The sequence below is a fragment of the Lonchura striata genome, chromosome 15 (assembly GCF_050655825.1).
Source record: "Lonchura striata isolate lonStrDom1 chromosome 15, ASM5065582v1, whole genome shotgun sequence".
Taxonomy (NCBI): domain Eukaryota; kingdom Metazoa; phylum Chordata; class Aves; order Passeriformes; family Estrildidae; genus Lonchura; species Lonchura striata.
The window spans coordinates 9,367,206-9,385,296 of record NC_140717.1 but is presented as its reverse complement, the minus strand read 5'-3'; the positions used below and the strand labels follow the sequence as shown (position 1 = coordinate 9,385,296).

At 35.9% G+C, this 18,091-nt stretch overlaps 1 protein-coding gene across 1 annotated transcript in view; it reads left to right on the top strand.

Annotated features, from left to right (window-relative positions):
* The window catches only part of TXNRD2 (thioredoxin reductase 2), a 30,711-nt gene extending 13,031 nt beyond the window's left edge, over positions 1–17,680 (top strand). The window contains exons 12-17 of the mRNA XM_021544525.3: positions 3,818–3,954; positions 9,267–9,362; positions 9,577–9,669; positions 10,468–10,539; positions 12,305–12,402; positions 14,656–17,680. Coding sequence (XP_021400200.2) covers positions 3,818–3,954; positions 9,267–9,362; positions 9,577–9,669; positions 10,468–10,539; positions 12,305–12,402; positions 14,656–14,785 — 626 coding nt within the window. The 3' untranslated portion in view covers positions 14,786–17,680. The remainder of the gene's footprint in view (positions 1–3,817; positions 3,955–9,266; positions 9,363–9,576; positions 9,670–10,467; positions 10,540–12,304; positions 12,403–14,655) is intronic.
* Positions 17,681–18,091: the final 411 nt, after the last annotated feature.

The following is an 18,091-nucleotide window of genomic DNA, read 5'->3' as shown; positions in this document are numbered from 1 at the left end:
ATTTTCTGCTTGTATGGATAAGCCAATAAAAGCAGGCACAATGCTCCCTTTGTTTTTCTAGCAGCTTTTTTTAACTATTCAAAAGTATTTGAGGAGAAAAAAAGAAATCTTATTTTGATACATTTTAATGTAATTTAAAAGTTTCAGTCCAAAGCTTTCTAGGTAACTCATGGGCCTATCCTATCTTGCTGAGGGACTACATACTGTTATATTCCAGCTCAGTACAAGAGCTTGTTCTTGATGTTTATTTGATTTTTCCACTTCAGCTATATATGTTGTTCTGTCTTACTAGTGCTGTTTTGGTCTTCTAGAGAATTCTCCTGGAATTATAAGATTTTGAGTTTTTGTTTAATGTAGAACCAATAAACTTTTACTACTCTATAGTATTCTCCCTGCCCTTAAGGGCATACAAAAAATACTTGTTAGATGCCTAGTTTATCTGAGTTACAAAGCAATGGTAAGTGTGTGTGTGTTCAGAGTAAACATGGGATCTTCATCCAAAGGAAAGAGTAGAGTTTGACACCTTTGTAAGCAGATGCAACTGCTGAGCTGCAGGACAAAGTTGCAGGAGATCAGGATTTGTAGGGAGGGCTCATTTCAACTGTTGAAGGGCTGAAACCTGTGGAAGGAGTGCAGCAGTTGCAAACAGCTAATATACAAAAGGAATTGTTAAGTTATAGATCCATGTGAGTTTGCAATACATGACAAAATATCACTGCTATAACTGAAATTTGATAATTCACAAAATCCTTAGAAAAGATAACCAAGTCACTCTGTCTCCAGTGGGGTCCTACTGTTCAGAGGAGCAATACTGAATGGGTGATTAAACTAAGCAGGTATTTGTGAAATAGCCTGGAATTAGTTTGTCAGAGAATGTGAGGTAGGGTGCTAGTAAACTGTGACAGAAAGAGCAATGACCAGCAGTAGATTTTAAGTTTAGCTTTTGGTTTAGGACAGCTTTATAAAAAGAGTTTTTTCCCTCATGAGGGCAGTGGAACATCCATTCTCAAGTTCCAATGCATTTGTAAACTTAGAGGATCCTGACTGAGTCTTTGAAATAATATCATTTTTGCTGTATAAAAGAATTGTGGCTCTAGGTCATTGTGAAGCTGAACAGGTATCAGGTGTTGCACATCATATGCTATCAAGCACATTGTCCTTTGGGTCACACTGGACACTAGGCAGATTTATTTTGTTGTGCAGGAAAATAGGATCCTTGCTGTTTGGTATCAAAAGAGGGTTAAGTAACATTTTTTGTAATAGTATTCTTCAAGGCTTACAACCAAACCAATTTGGGTTAACAAGGGAAACAGAAATTTTGTTAGGAGATTTTCTGTGAAATGTCCCATAAGGTAAAATACTGCTGTGATCTCCTATGAGCACATCTCTGCCAGCCCCTGTAGAAAAGGGAATGGGCTTTAGATTTATCTTGGCAATCACAATCTTGCCATCAAGTTTTAATCTTTGAACTCTTCAGTGAAAAATAAAGCATCTTGTTGATCTCAAAGAACTCCTGTTCTTTGGCAGTTTCAGGACATCTTCAAACTAAAAGCACATGTGCTGATTTTAGGCAAAGGGTGGGTTTGTATGCCTGGTAGGATTTGGGATCTTAGAAATAAGCTGTGAAGTGATACTTTCTTGAAGTTGAAAATACGAAAAAATCAGGAGTTATGGGTATAAAATGAAATTCCTACTGAGAAATTGTGATAACTGATTTTATAATAGTAAGTGAATGTTGGGAAACATCAGAAATCCCTGAATTTCTACACTACAACCTTCCAAGACACACTGTAGAATCATGAGCCCAAGCTACTGAATTTGAGATGAAGCAAGATCAGTAAGTTTAATTCTTGTGTATGGGGGTGAACCTGCATGGGCCTAAAGGCCAATAAAGCTTCAGTTCAGTGCTTAAAAATTTTGGTTTTGCCTTCAAAAATAATAGTTAGGCAGTAAAACTGAGAGAGAAACTTCACTATGAAAAGCAGCATGTGTCTTTGTAACTCTTAGCTATTAATACCAAGCTGTGCACATGTTAAAATTGGCTGCATTGGAAAGGTTAAGTGTTATCCTGCAGGTTTGATAAACTCAACTGTTGTTGTCACAGGTCTTTAAATGACTCTATTGACGGTTTTTCTTTTTTTTCCTCTTTCAATGCCTGCTGTTGCGTGCTAAGTTTTCTCTTGGCTCTGCCTGGCAGGAAAAAGAGGAAACTAGAAAACCCCATTAGTTGTCCATTTGCAGAATACCCAGGCTTTACTCTCAATACCCAAAGAAATACAACGGTAGGAAGTTGTTTCACATCCGAGCCAAGATAAGGTCCTGGAGGTTTATTATTTTTGTTGCCTGATAGCATCAGGACTGGGGAGCAGGGGGCAGAGAAGGAACAGCAGATCAACATCCCATGGGGACAAGAGAAGGGAAGACAGACAGATAGCCAAGTGCCGACAGCTTCAGTCAGTGCTCCCAGAGGAAGTGTTGGTTTCACCAGATGAAATTAATACACAGAAGTCTTTACAGAGGCATTCAGATGTGACATTGTTTGAGGGGCCTGGCTATATGGAAGATGTATAAAGCACTGAATCATATGTTTACATATAATTAGGTCTGTATTGACAAGCCAGGTTTTCCTTTTGTTTAATAATTTCCTACATTAACATCAAAGAGCTTGTTTTTATAATGAAAACACATTTCCTTTTTTGTTTTGCTTTGCTATAGCTCTGTATTAAATTCAATGCAAATCATGACTGACTCAAAGGAGACTTGTATGTGTAGATATATCCATATTCATTTCAAGCCTCTAAAGCAGACACAATGTTTAAAAATTTCCTTAATTTGGATATATGCAGGTATTTTTTTTTTTCTGTGTGGTCCTTTGTAGCCTTCAAAATTCTGTGACTTACACATAATTTCGCTCTGCTTATTAACTTTAAAACAAGTTGGATAGGATTTAAGATTCCAATTTCTGGGTCAGGAATTGCTTCCTTAGACACTCTATAGAAAGCTCAGTGTAATGCTGTTAAGACTTCAGTGTAGTTAGACTTCATATTTACTAAGGGGTAACTTTGCAGAAAACACTACAAAATTATATTTTAAAAATATGAGATAATTTTATATCATTGGAATAGGAAGCTGAAATAAAATCTGGGCTTGGTTGGATTAACCTCATTTGTTTTTAAATGCATTTAAAATGTTTCTAAACTGTACAGAAATAGCTCAAATACAGTTTGAGATAACTAAATCAGCATTTTGGACTTGTGAGCAAAGTTGATAAAATTTATCATCTAAGATGAGGGTATTAAAAGTGTTTTAAGTGTATTCAGATTACAAGAAATTAGGACTTCAGGAATGTTTAATGTTGAACAGCATTATTAATAATTTTTATTCAAAAAGCATATACAACACTGTTGGCATTGAATGCCATTCAGTTAATGTTTATTGGAAATTTTCAGTGTAGAAGTTGCTTAGTTTTTATATGTTTATTTGTGCTACATTAGGAAACTGAATTTAGAATGTTCAATAAATATGAAATCATATGTTTTTTTCACTTTTTCCAGTGGGTGTTGTCTTCCATATTTAAAAAGGATAACCCTCTGATGTCCAAGTAAAGGCAATAGTGATTGAGCTCCTTTCCCACAGAATGTCATATCCATGCTTTACACCCCTGCAGCTTTCTCAGTATAAGTTTTCTCACATTTCTGCTTGGACTATCAAATAGAGCAAAGTTTTTGGAGACACACAGTGGAGGATGCCAGCTTTTTAGATTAACGCTGATGAAGTTTTCCAATATATTTTACTTTAATTTTTTTTTTTCCTTAAGGCCGAGCCCCTGACACCAAAACCCTCAATTTGGAGACAGTTGGAGTGAAAACTAACTCTGAAACTGGAAAGATTATTGTTGATGCCAATGAAGCTACTTCTGTTCCTCACATTTATGCAGTCGGAGACATAACAGAGGTACTGAGTCTACATAAACTATTTTACAATAACAGGAAGCCAACTTTGTTCCTGACTAATAACTAGTCCCCAGATGTAGTCATGCACTAGTGTATATCTTAGTGTTTTGCACTTTTTCACTTGGCAGGGCTGGAGTGTTTATACCAGCCACCTGGGTCAGTAATTTCCTTCACAGGGATCTTGTGAAGTATCTCAGCATGAGAGATTATTGCTGATGTTTATCAGGGAATGCATCATTGGTCAGAGCCTAATAATGATGTCTTTATCATTCCTATTATCTAATAATGTTTGTATCACTTTTGACATATGACTTCATACTGCCTGTGAATGCTGAGTGAAAGCAATTCTTACCTTCTGTAGCTGAGTACATTTACTGGGAATGACCATGACAAGTTCTGTGACTGCATTTGGGGTATTTTGGGTGTTAATTGAGACTAATTACAAAACAGCTTATCAGCTCCCTAATGCAAAATGCTTCTGATGAAAGTACTTTCCTCTAGAATAAGAAAAAGTAATTGCTGAAAATACTAAATGCATATGATTTTTCTTTATGATTTGTGAATGATTATGCTAAATAAACGTAAGGGGTGTGGCTTTTTTGTTTGGGTTTTTTTGGTTTTTTTTAAGAAGGGGACATTATTACTTAAGCAAAATAATTTACATGTTAGGTAAAACCAGATTCTGTGGTCTTATTCTAGTGCTATTGATAATCTATAGTCATATATGACAAGAATGTCTTGTCATGATAAATATGCACTTAAATACTTTCAATCTGCAAATTTTCATTTTACGTAAGAGCTCAGATTATCTGCTGTAAATTGGGCATCCTCCAATATGTTGATTTCATAAAAAATGTTTGTGTGGATTCTGAAATGTAGAGTTACAGGAGGATGTTGTTATCATCTGCCTGCTGTGCCTGGAAAATTTGGGCAATATGTAGAATACAGAGCAATGCTGGACATTGCAAGATCCAGAGTTCTCTCAAGTGTTACTGGAATCGAGGCCTTTCTATCAAGATTGTTTTTTGTGTAGTTCAGGCATCTGCCTTACAAGTCTGGTAAAGCTAAATAGTGTGGCAATATCCGAATAGTATATATAGTATCATTTTAGAGAAATTTAGAAGTTTTCTCATTGTGCTGTGTTTAAAATATTTTAAAGATCTCTCAAATGTATAAACTGTACAGGTGCTTTTAGTTTCTGAAGAGATGTAATGGATTAAATGATATCTTGGGAATAGACTTGGAAATTTCTGACTGGACTCTAGAGCTGCTAGAGACACTTAAATCTCATAAATCTGCTGACCACTCCTGACCTCTTCCCTCTGTGTAGACATGTGTTTCTTCCTGTCTGTCTCCATCTTCATGTGGACTTGCCATTTCCTTTTAAATTGTGTTAGAATTCTTTCCTTCTCAAATATTTCTCCCTTTTTCTTTTTCCTTACTCTAAACAACTTCTCTGTCCAGTTGTCCTGTCCAGTCACTCAGAGCTTTGAGATTTTCTAGAGTTCCTCTCTTCTCATTTCACATACAGGTTCCCTCTGTACTTGTCACTTCTTGCTCTCAGATACTTCCTAAAATCCACTTTCTGCTCACAACAGCCTCCTACACCTGCTTATCCCTGATATATATGGCTTAGCTTCCTCCTGCCTTCCAAAATTTTCTTTTTAATTTCATCCAAAAAGGAGTTGTTAGAGGCAATGCTGGCAGGGCTTAGAATCTGTTGCTTATTTTGCTGCCAATCTGCAGTGTTATTTTGGGCAAGTAATTTCCTTTTTGGTGCTTTTTGTCTTCTGCCCTTTGAGGATTTAGTTAAATGAGAAATATAAAGTTGGAGGCAGGATGCTCTCCTCTTTCCTTTACTGGATCTAAAAAATCATGTCTTCATTTATTTGTCATTTTCATTTTGTTGTTAAAACTTGGATTTCCTTTTCCTGCTTTTGTCCATATTATTGCAGATTTTTGAACCTGAGTGGTTCAATAGACACTTCTAAATGTAAGTGTTAAAAACAGCAGCACAGTTCTATGCTTTGTCCAGTGTATAACTGGGGGAAAAAATGAAAAAGTTATTTTGGCACTCTGTAGAATATTCCCTTAAGCTTTTATCTGCATATTGATTCAATGCAGGGAATTAGAAATCATCATATAGTATTCACACATTTTAAGTGTTTGGAGCTAAAAATAAATACTGCCACTATCTTATTTGACTCCACCACATGACCGGTGTAATTCCACTTGCTAAACAATTAAATTTATTTTATTTGAATACTTGAATTAGTTTAGTGGGTTTTTTTTTGTTTTGGGTTTTTTTTTTTTTTTTTTTTTTTTTTTTTTTAAGCAGAATAAATCTGGATAATAAATTTCATTGGCATGGGAACCAGCACTGAAATAAATTTCTGCGTTGGTGCACGTCTCAAATTAACACATTAGAATCAAGTGCATCCTGCTGAGAGCCACAAAGCTGCAAAACTTGGTTGTGATACTTTCTGGGTGTGACCTACCAAAAGAGCGCAGGAAGGGAAATCTTGTTTCCTGTGAGTGAACATCAATGATCCCTAAGAATCATTATAAATTTTTTTTTTTTCCTCCAGTGCTCCTGCTCAGGATTTCTCTTTGCTCTGCTCTGTCCCTGTTAGAGTTTCTTTGCTACCATAAACTGCTTTTGCTCAAATTTTGCAAGAAGTTCCTAAGCCCTCCTCCGTCCTTTACCACTCCACACTGAATAAATACTGAGTTGCTACCAAATAGCAAGAACTGCTTTTTTTAATGTTAATTTAGTGCCCTGGCTGGAAGGGGAGTGAGCAAGGGGGCAGCTGAGTTTCCTGATTGCTCAGAATGATTGTTTTCACTTGGGAGCCCTACCCAGCTGGTACAAATGGGAATCTGTGTGTGCATGGGTGTCTTGTTGCACCCCTTACGGAATGGAATCCTAATGTTACCCAAGATTTCATTTGGGAAAAAAAGGGGAAAAAAAAATCTTCCAGATGTGAGTCAGTTTGTGTACCCTCAAAAAACATTATTCACATTTTGGCAAAATATTATTTTCAACTGGCAGGTGAAATTGCATTTCAGCATTTTCGTCTTCTGTAATCAGGAAAATCCAGATGGAATTTTAGTGTGATTTTATTTTTTTTTTTTTTGTGCTGACACAAATTCTCTGTGTTAAAATCCTTCCTCCAGTAGTGTTCTTGTTGAAAAGCATGGCACACACTATAAAGACATTTTCTCAGAAGGAGGTTTATGGTCAGGCCACTCTGCATCTGTCATATTTCAAAGGGTGTTACAACAAAGATGTGTAGAGAAAGTGGAATGTACAGTATGTTGCTTTGAATAGAAATGAGACCGAAAAGAGTTGTTAGAACAAATACACATTACTTCAAAGCTTTTTAAACTCTCTTAGGACCATCTTAGTTAAATGTATAATCCATTGGAGAATTCTTATGAACAATTCATATCCATAATTATCAGCAGAGTAGTTCTACACATGACTGCAAAGTGAATGTTCATTTCAAATATTTACCAAGGAAGGTCTTTAAGTCATTGTTTATGAGGAATTGGGCTTTATCTGCATGGATGTTTTAGTAATTAGTTGGGTTTTATGGAATGCATGGCAGTGCTTTCACAATTTTATCTCTCGTTCCAATCTTCTATTCATTTCTGGAATGCCAAAACAACATATATTTCCTGCTACAGAAATGATTGGCAGACATGTTTCAGGCAAATGTGTGTAAGAAAAAACAAATTTCATCTGGTAAATTACATTTACAGACTTGAAAGTCAAAATGCTGGATTTGAAAAATTGTTATTTGAGGGATGTTAGAAGGCAAAAGGGATAGACTTGCAGCTTTGTGATTTGGCATGAGCTATGGAGGAAAAATAGATTAGCCTTCATTAACAATTAGAATTGTGATTTCTTTTATCATGTTAGATGTAATGTTTCAGATCGGTTTTTTAAAATTGAACTTTTAAGTGGTTATTACTACAGATAAAAGCCTAGATGCCTATTAATATGCATATAATAAATATGGTATGTGTACTGAGGAAAATGGTAGCTAATACCATGTACAGATTCTGTCTACCAATATACAAAAAAGATAAGCTGGCAAAGAGGAATGGATTCCAGTAAATGCTAAAAAACTTCAGGATCATGAAAAATGTTTAAAACTTTGAATGTGTGTGAGAGCTTATTGAATGACTGCCTCCAAGCAGGACTTTGCAGGAGTGTGATAAATATTGCATCTAAATGGGATGTGTGTGAATCAAAACTTCACACATTTTTTAAAGCACTCCATGTTGTGCCACAAAAGTGTTTCTTAGTTATGGCTTTCTTATGTTTCCACATCATTCCTTCTGAATTTGTGACCTCTTTTCTCATGTCAGACAAGCATTTTGATGATATGTCTTGGATGATCTCTTAACCAATGGGTTTTTTATTAGATCTATGAATTTTGTTTAGTCTTATTAACCTATATGGACTGTTCTTCCTTGGTCTTGAAAATATTCACTTGCAAATACCTTAATTCAATTTTCAAAAACTTTCAAGTTCTTTAAAACAAGCTCTGCAGTTCTGATGCTCCAGCGGTGCTGTGCCAGCACTCAGTTAGGGTTCTGGCACATACACAGCCCTGTTTGGATATAAAAAGTAGCCAGGACTCATGGCTCGAACTGGAGCACACCCTGGTCATATCCTGCTGTCATTCCATTTTTCACTTGCAGGAAGTTTGCCTTTGCCAATAGCAATCCCTTTCAAGCCCCTCTGTAGCAGCAGAGCCCAAGACCAGGACCAGCTCACCCTTTAGGTCACAGTGCTAGCAAAAGAGCTTTCCACTTTCCAGTCCAGGACCAACCAAGGAAGTCAGTAATAGTATCTACAAATAGCTATGTTTTGTGCCTGTGTTCTGTGAAAATGTGTCAGACAATTTTTTTTTTTAAGGTCTGATATTATAGAAACATTGTTACTTTAAACTAGGCTCCTCTTGCTTTAAAAAGACACTTTGAAAAATTTCCTCATTGCTTACTCTAGAGAAAGGGTGAAGTAAACAGTCAGCATGTGAATATGTGCTGTTTTTCAAGAGGTGCCATGGTAAGATATAAAGATTTGACATATTTGTGACATTTTCCCCCCATTAAGACAGATAGTAAACTCAGACTTTAATGATTGTTTGGACAGAAATTATTATTGCTTTTTCTATTTGAAGCCCTGGCTACAAAGCTGGAATTCCAAAGACTTGGCTTTCCTCTGGCCATTGTCCCAGGAGAAATCTTTGGATGCCACTTCTCCTTAAGTTCAAACAAAGCTTTGTGCTCTCTTCTTAGGGCCGTCCTGAATTAACACCCACAGCAATAGCTGCAGGAAAACTGCTGGCTCAGCGTCTTTTCGGCCAGTCTTCAGAACTGATGGACTATGACAATGTGAGTTATGTTTTTTTGAAGTAAGAAAAATTTTTGGCTTTTTTTCTTTTAAAGCATTTTTAAGGAATTGCATTTTGTCACCTGGAATCCAGCTTTGACAGCAGCCAAAGTGGAGGTGTGTGCCCGAGCTGCACCTCTCAGTGGTGTCCAAGTGTCTGCCAGGCAGCTGCTGCACGTGGCTCAGCAGTAACAGCTTCTGCTTCCTCCCAAGCAGGTGCCTACCACAGTCTTCACTCCCTTGGAATATGGTTGTGTTGGCCTGTCAGAAGAAGCAGCTGTGCAACGTCATGGATCAGACAATATTGAGGTATGAAAACATTTTTAATTTTCTATTTTGCTTTTTCTAAACATTTTAATTTTCTAGTTGGTGTCAGAGTTGCCCTGAATTTTTACTGCTGTATCAGGTAAAATTTTTGGTCCCCAAAATACTGTGTTTACAGTTAGGGAGTTGGTGTTTCCAGAAGTGTTCAGCATTTCAGTGGTATTGCAGCAGGTCACAATGGGAACTTGTTGCCTGTTGGGCTTAAAATCACTGATAGGGTATGACAGCTTTAAAGTAGCTGCCATTTTAGCAAGTTACATTGTGCAGCATCATTAAATAATGGCTATGTTACTTTCTACAAGTTACCCTTGCAAAGATATGTTGTGTTACTCTTGCTCACTTACCCAGGGAAAATCATTAATGAAAAAATAATAATTTGCTATTCAGAATACAAATATTACAGTTTGGATTTTGTTGTGGGATGCATTATTATAGATATGAAAATATTCTTGGATTTCATATTTTTCAGTAAACAAGGCATTGAAACTTTGGGAGAAGCTTAAAAATGCTAGGTTTTTTTCCCTTTAATTTGGTGCATTAGTCTGGCATTATTTGTGAGGTTTTTTTCAGTTTTGTTTTTAATCTAATGATTCTCTGAGAAAGTTATTTTAAATAAAAATATTGGAAGCACATTAAGAGCTTAAATAAACCTAACAGGTTATAAATGAATCAATATTTGTTCAAAGGTATAAATATTTAGTAATAGTAGTTATTGTAATAAGAAATACCAGGTTTGACATAATGGTACTCTCTGACACAAAATGTTATTGTTTTTCTTACCAGGTATACCATGCATATTATAAACCTTTAGAGTTCACAGTGGCTGAAAGAGATGCAACTCAATGCTATATGAAAGTGAGTTTTGTGAGCTTTTAACTTGCTTTTAACTTAAAATGGGATATGGTACAGCCAAGTTTAAAGAGTACTGTTTGAAAAAAAAAATCTCAAGGTGGATATTTTCTTGCTGACAGACATCTTGAAATTGCTTTACAGATATTAGCATTTTTCAGAACTTGCATTTTGCTGATAAATACCATCTTTGATCTGCTTTTAAGGTCCTAAAAAGTATTTCATATTCTAAAGAGATCAATCTCTTTTTCTCACAGGAAAGTTCTTAACTGGTTACCTGAAATGTTTATATTGACGCCTCTTGCCAAAAGTATGATACCTTAAAAAATTAAGTATTAAGTGTAAGGCTTACAAAACTACAGTAATTATTCAGTCGCTACTCATGAAAAAAAAGAAACTCCTGGTTTAGACCAAAGTGCCAGACCTGAAAAGGGCCTTCTGCAGCAATCTAGTTGCTCAATGTTGGAAAGGTTTTTGATGTTCTTGCCTACAGCAGAGAATCTTAGAAAATAAGAAGTGTAGTGTTGGTAGAATATATCATAGTTTTCTTTTTCTTCCTTTTCTCCTCACCATCATGGAACAGTCTTTTTTGCATAAATGTGTCCATCAATTATATTATATAATATTACATTGTTATGTAAGGAATGTCCATTGTCAATAAATGTAGTCAGTTTTTCTGATTGTATTTTGTCACCTCTGAGTTATGTAAATGCTTGCCTTAGGTGTCCCAAGTACCAAAGTAACAAAGATGATGATATTCAATTTTATGTATTCCCTTTTAATTATGTAAATTAGAGTAAATATTTAAGGATGAAGTAGTAACACCATAATAGTTATTGGATGATATTTAATATAGTCCTTACTAAACTCTCAAAACATATAAACAAACATATAACTTGAGTCTTTCAAACTCTATTACAAAAATTTTTCCTTTAAAATGCATTAATGTTTAAAGTCCCACATCAGGATTGCTGCTGTTCCTGTCATTCATGATGAAAAAATCTGAGCTTTTACTGAATAGCAAAACTTAGTAGATTAGTGATATTTAATGCCTGATGGGAGGATGCAGGGAGAAACTGACTTTCTTTTCATCATTCTAAAGATGGTGTCCTTACAGGAACTAAACCATTTACATTAAGTTCTCTAATAAAAGTTAAGTGTGCAATGACTCAGGCTCTCTTAGATACTTATTAACCTTTATCTTTGGCACTTTTGAGTTTTGACTCCTTTTTAGGTTATGTGCCCCTTGTGGTAAATGTAACTCACCAAACATGCTGTAAGTGTTTACTGACAGAGTCACAAAGACACAAAATATCCTGGAACTGGTAGTGGTCATCTGTGAAAGTACAGCTGATAATGGTAGTGATCTTCTGTGAAAGTACAGCTGATGAAAACAACTGCACGGCTTGGAGAAGTGCTGAGGTGGCCACTCAGTGGAAAAGAGTACTGGTCTGGTCACCAGACTACAGAAAGTACTTTGAGGATTTCATACAAATGGCAAACAACAATTCCAGAAATTATTGTTGTCAGTGGCTCCCTCAAGTCTGAAAGAAATATACTAATAAAGCTTCAATTCAGGAAAGTGCTTAAGGACATTAAGAGTAAGACCTATTGAAGTCAGTAAGACTTAAGCAAGTGCATAAGTTTTTGGCATACTGGAAATAAACAGCTGAACTAGGATCTTAGGGCACTCCAGTTTCATTTAATTCATCTTCATGCCTTATCTTTAAGTGTTCTAAGAAAAGATCTTTTTGTGATGTATTATTTTCAGATGGTGTGCTTACGAGAGAGGGAGCAACGAATACTTGGCCTCCATTTCATTGGACCAAATGCAGGCGAAGTTATTCAAGGATTTGCTCTTGGAATCAAGTAAGTACAAAAGAATGTCTCTAGCTTCTAAAGCCTGCTTCTTAAGTTATTGTTAGATTATAAAAGATAGCTGCCTAGTTTTGGCAACACTCTAAAGAATGCATGCTTTTTGTTACTTTTATGGAGTACTGCACATATTTTCACAAAAAATAATGCAGTTCTTCATTAAGATGTACTGGATTTAGTTATTGTAATACTGGATATAGTTAGGGAACAACTGAGGAAAATATATCATTGATTTGATATAGTTAAAGCAAAAGATAATTAATCATTAACTTAACTAATGTTAGTTTCTTCAGTGTAGCTTCTTTCGCATTCTGTGCACAGGATAGGAAATCACCATATAGTTTTGCAATTTACTTCTTTAAAAATATATTTGTGCTTTTCAGGAAAATCTTTCTTTACACCTGCCAAGCATTTCCTTTCCTAATCTCATCTTTAAATTTGCACAGCCATGGCTTCTTCAATGTTCAGCAAGGTTTGCTTGAATTTTTATATTGCTGGGGTACTAGCTAAATATGGTATAGTAAAAAAGAAATTTCTATAGGATGATGGGAGAGGGAAGATAGTTTTGTTTGAAGCGATCTGATAATTACAATAAAAACATCCTTTGTGATCTGATCTTGTTTAAGATTTTGCTCAAATATTAATATAGAAGTCCTTCATTTGAAGGAGTAAGCAGTGATTCTCAGTCTTCTCTGGTTATGGAAAATTCATGCTATGCTTTTCGTGTGCTACAATTATTTCTTATTTGTTTTTTCCTTTCCCCTTCTTATTGCTGATTCACATCTTCAGAAATGCTGGTTCCTCTAGTTACATTACAAAATTATAATTTTTAACTCCCTCTTCAAAGAAAGTAGTCTGGAACATCATAAATCATTGCCAGTTGTGGTGTCAGTTCATTTCCCTAAATTTCAACACCGTTTTACTGCAGTTTTAGTCCTGCAGTTGTGAGTGACTATTATAAATGAAAAGCAGAAAGTATTAAGAAGGTAGGAATGGAAGTATCATGTGAGGAGTATCTTGGAAATCACTGATTGCAGTGTACACTTAGTACACATTTTCAACATGTGTTTGTAGCCCATTAATTGCCAGTGGTATGGATTCTAGAACTACATTTTTTAGGATGTCATTGTTTTGAAGTTTTATCCAAAATAACCATTGAAAAGGAAGGACATGAAACTGGAGTGCTTTTCTGCCTTGCTTGAGGGAAATGAAAACTTTAACCACAGTAAGAGGTTTTCAGCAGGTCAGATTCCTGAATTGGTTTCTATTGCATTTCACAAATCCAGAGCTTTCAATGTGGAACCCCCATTGTAAAAGTTGCTCTTCTCCTTTGTCAAATATTAGGTCTTGCTTCAGCCTCTCTGACAGATGATTTTTCGTCTTTCCTCCCCACCCAGCACTCTAGTAACATCTGTAGTCAGCAAAGACCTTTTGCTTGTCGGTGCTTTTTTAGATGTAAATGGAGACACCAGAAGGCATCTATAGCTTCCTTTCCTGTGTTTTGTAGAGGGATATAACATTATTCCATACAGAACTTGAAATAATCCTTAAATTTAGGGCCATTTCAGCTATTCTTACAACATAGCCTGGCAGGAATAGCAGTTCAAAAGAAAGCCATCGAATCTTAAGAATGTTACTGGACAAGTAAGGGAATTAGGTAAGTGGGATTGTAGCACAAGGGGGTTTTGGTGGGTTTTGTCTGCTTGTTATGTTTTTTTTAAATAAAATGGGGGTTTTTTCCCCCCTCACTTATAACATTAATATGTTCAGTGTAAGCACCAGAGGCTTTAAGTTCATGGGAGAATATCCTGGTATTATTTCCTTTAGCAGATTTTTTCCAACAGTTCTAATCAAGATTTTCTTCCTCTGTGTGTATGTGTGCATTTTTTTCCATCTGGAGTTAGTGAAACACACATGTATATACAAGAAAAGCTGAAGATTGCAGTTTTGTCATATGTTTTTGCCACAGGCTCAGTTGTGACTTAGGGTAAATTGCTTAATTCTCTGTGTCTCAACTCTTATGACAATTCTTTCCTACCTCAGTGTTGGGAAGCTGGGCGTCTACGTGTTGTGTAAGTGCCTGAGAAATAATAGATAGCATTGTTTGAAGAACAAATGCAACTCCTCTACCTGATCAAATGGACAAGAGCAGAATTATTTTGATGGTTTAGTACCTTTTAGCTGCTTCTGGTGAATAGTGTTTGACTTTGTGGGTAATTTTTTGTTGTTGTTGTTAATTTTTGGTAGGTGTGGTGCTACATATCCTCAGATGATGAAGACAGTTGGCATTCACCCCACCTGTGCTGAAGAAGTTACCAAGTTGCACATTACAAAGCGTTCTGGCCTGGATGCAACAGTCACAGGCTGCTGAGGTTAAATACCGTCCCTGGAAAGAAGGAAAAAAAGCACAAAACATATTTGTAAAGAAAAGGGGCACTGAAAGTTGAAACAGCTTTAATGGTTCAGGTTACAGAAATCTTTTTTTTTTTTCTTTTTAGCGAGGTTTTTCTCACAGCTGAAAAATTCTCCTTGCACCATCACAGTTCTAAAACCAATGTAGTCCTGCTGCAAGAAATCTCTCTTTCTGAGTGTCTAAAGCTCTTCTGTTGCTGGTGGGAGCTAGGGAATAATCACAGTATTTCATATGTAAATATAACTAATGCCTGTGACATCTGAGGCCATCTACAAATTAAGCAGTTGTCATTTGGGTTTCCCTGTTGGCCAGCAGAGGAGTCTCAGATGCTGGGAATCAGCCAGGACATCCCTTAGAAGTCTGGTGGGATGCTTTGTCCTGCATGTTTGAATGGCTCATTACTGATCCTAATATTGAACACTGAGACTCTGCATTCACTAGTGGAAACAAGTTCCTGGAGTGCATAACAAAGGGTAAGCAGTCATCTTTGGGTTTTTTTCTTTAAAATGTAATATGTAATGGAATTTAATAGAAAATCACCTGAAGCTGTACTGCTGCTGGAAGAATCTCAGTGGATTAATCAGTAGCAGCCTGGTCACATTGTTATGGAGAGGACTGAGAATGAATGATCTCAGAGGTGCTAAAGAAAGAGTTGAATTTTATGGTGGCGTCTCTGCCTACTCCTCAAATTTCTAATTCAGCTCAGTCCAAACTAAATTGACACATCTCACAAATTACTGCTTGAACAGTATATATTAAGCTGACAAGTAGAGTAAAACCCTCTAATAATCCACCTTATGCAGCATTTTCTGTTTTATAGAATGCAGAAATATGGCTGACACTGAAATATTTTCTTGGTTTGTTTTTAAGACTTTCTTGCTGATGAGCTGGAGACTATATCTGAACTGACTTATGTCTGGCTTTAATAAAACACGTTATTGAAGGGAACTGCATTAAGCGGTGATCCAGAAGAGAAATGGTCCAGCCCTGAGCAGAGATATAAAATAATCATCTGCAACTTTTTTTTTCTGTTTTTGTGTACTGGCCCGAGTAAGAAAGCATTACCCTGTTGCAAATTGCTGTTGATTTTCGTGCTCTCCAGAAGGGGGAGGTGCTGGCTCATCTGTGGCAGAAGAGGAACAAATCTGAGAGTGAAGCTTCTTGTGCAGAACCCTGTTAAGGAGGTAGCTTGACAAAAGCAAACACAAACCAGTCTGCACTGAGTTTCAGTCCCAGTTTCTTGCACCCTTTACAGCAGAGTAGTGCACATTGGAAGAGACCAGCTTCAGGTGAAATAAAATATATCCTTTTTATAGTTAATTTATATCAGAGTTTTATGTGTGGAATTTGATATTTTCATTCCAAGCTTGTTGCAGTTTTGAAGAATAGTCTGATGATTATGTATATATCTGCTATTTTAATTTGATTGTTATTTCACTGCTGCAACAATACAGACAAATGGTTAGGTTATGACAAAAAGGATCAAAACTTCCTTGTGAAATAGGATTTAACAGCATTTATCACACTCTCATTGATATGAGAATGTTAAATTTTCATTTTTTTTTTTAATTAAACAACAAGAAAAGAAGTCCTAAGTGTTTTCTCTACAAATTTTCCTGATTTTTTTTTTTTTTTGGTCCATGTTTCTGGTCCATAAACTAGGAAGAAGTGATACAGCTGGACTCCAAGTGGCATTCCCTATCAGATCTGCTCTATCTGCTATTTTTCATCTGTGAAGTCATCCATAAGTTTGTCATTGACAAGAAATATTTGGATTGGAAGTGTTGTTGAAACAATGCCTGAATTTTGCAGCTGCCTTTAGAAGAAATTATTAAAACTTTATACCTATATAAATAGGTGCATACCTGCACATTCAGAAGTTTGTTTCCTTTAATAAAGGGCCTTATGAGTATGATGCAGCCAAAAACCTTGCTTGATTTTCCTCAGCTGTTTACAAAAAAGGAATTCAGAGTAAATTAGGGTTTCTTAAAATGTTTTACTTAAAATTTCAAAATATGGAGATACAGCCTAATAGAGATTTTGCTGTGAGAAACAGCTCACCTTTGACAAAACCCTAATGTTTATGCATACAAGTTTTTCTTTCCAGTGATAATCTATTATAGTTCCTTTTGTTTCCCAAAAGTGAAAGCACTGGTGTTTAACTATGTAAAATCTGCTTCTCTTCTCTGCCCTACCAATGCATCCAGCAGAGTTGTCTGTCCCTACAGACAAATCCATGGAAAGATGAGTTCATTTCATTCATCATAAAGTTCAAATTAATTGTTTGGGACAGCAAATAGAGAGAGCTCAAGGAAGTGTGTCCTCAGTGCATGTAGAGTATGAAACTAAGGCATGTCATCATTTTCAGAAGAAACAGAACTGTCTTGGTTTTAGAATTGCTGAGTGGCTTGCATGAAATTGTTCTTGTCTCTTCAACAGCAGCCTGGTTCTGTTCCTCATTTAGAGGAAAATGCTGTTGCCCCCTGAAGTAAAACAAAACATACAATCCTACCTACATAATAATGTCAGAATCAACAGCAGGAGAGAATAATGAGAAATATAGTGATTGTGCTTTTTTTCCTGAAGGATTCACCAGGGATGGTGCTTAAGAATTGTTTTTAAAAGCCTGACCAATGTAAATTGAAACAATTTATGTACATTGCAACTTACTGATTGCATGTGAAAATGTACAAAAAAAAATGTAGTCAGGCTTCTTAGGATGCCAGCTGATGAGGATTTGTTTGTCAAACCACACCATGGTGCAAACAAGTCTGAGCTTTGCTGGGTCCCTCATATGTGTGATCACAATATTTATTGTGTTATTAATTAATTAATAAATAAATATTTTTTTCTAGTAAATGTGTGATTGCACTTGCTCAATTTTCTACATATTATTTCTGCTTACAATAGATATATTTTTTGATCTTAATGCTGTCTATCTTGGTTGAAGTATGTATTTAGGAAATGAAGAAATAGACTCAGACCTTTTATTAAGGAAATGTTGATACTTCTGTATCTGTGTATAAACTGAGTAGCCATTGAGATTTTTCCAGGCTGGATGGCTTCATATTTTAAATTTAAATCAAGAGAAACTGTAGATTTAGTAAGTATGGTTTCAAATATTGTCTATTTACTCCTGCTAATGAGGTCTAACAGGTATTTTCCTTGTCCCTGCATGCTGACATGCTTCTTGAAGTCTTGTCAAGAGTAAACTCCCTGAGTGCAGTCAGAGCATTTTACAGGGCTACATTATTCTACGTGAGCGGTTCA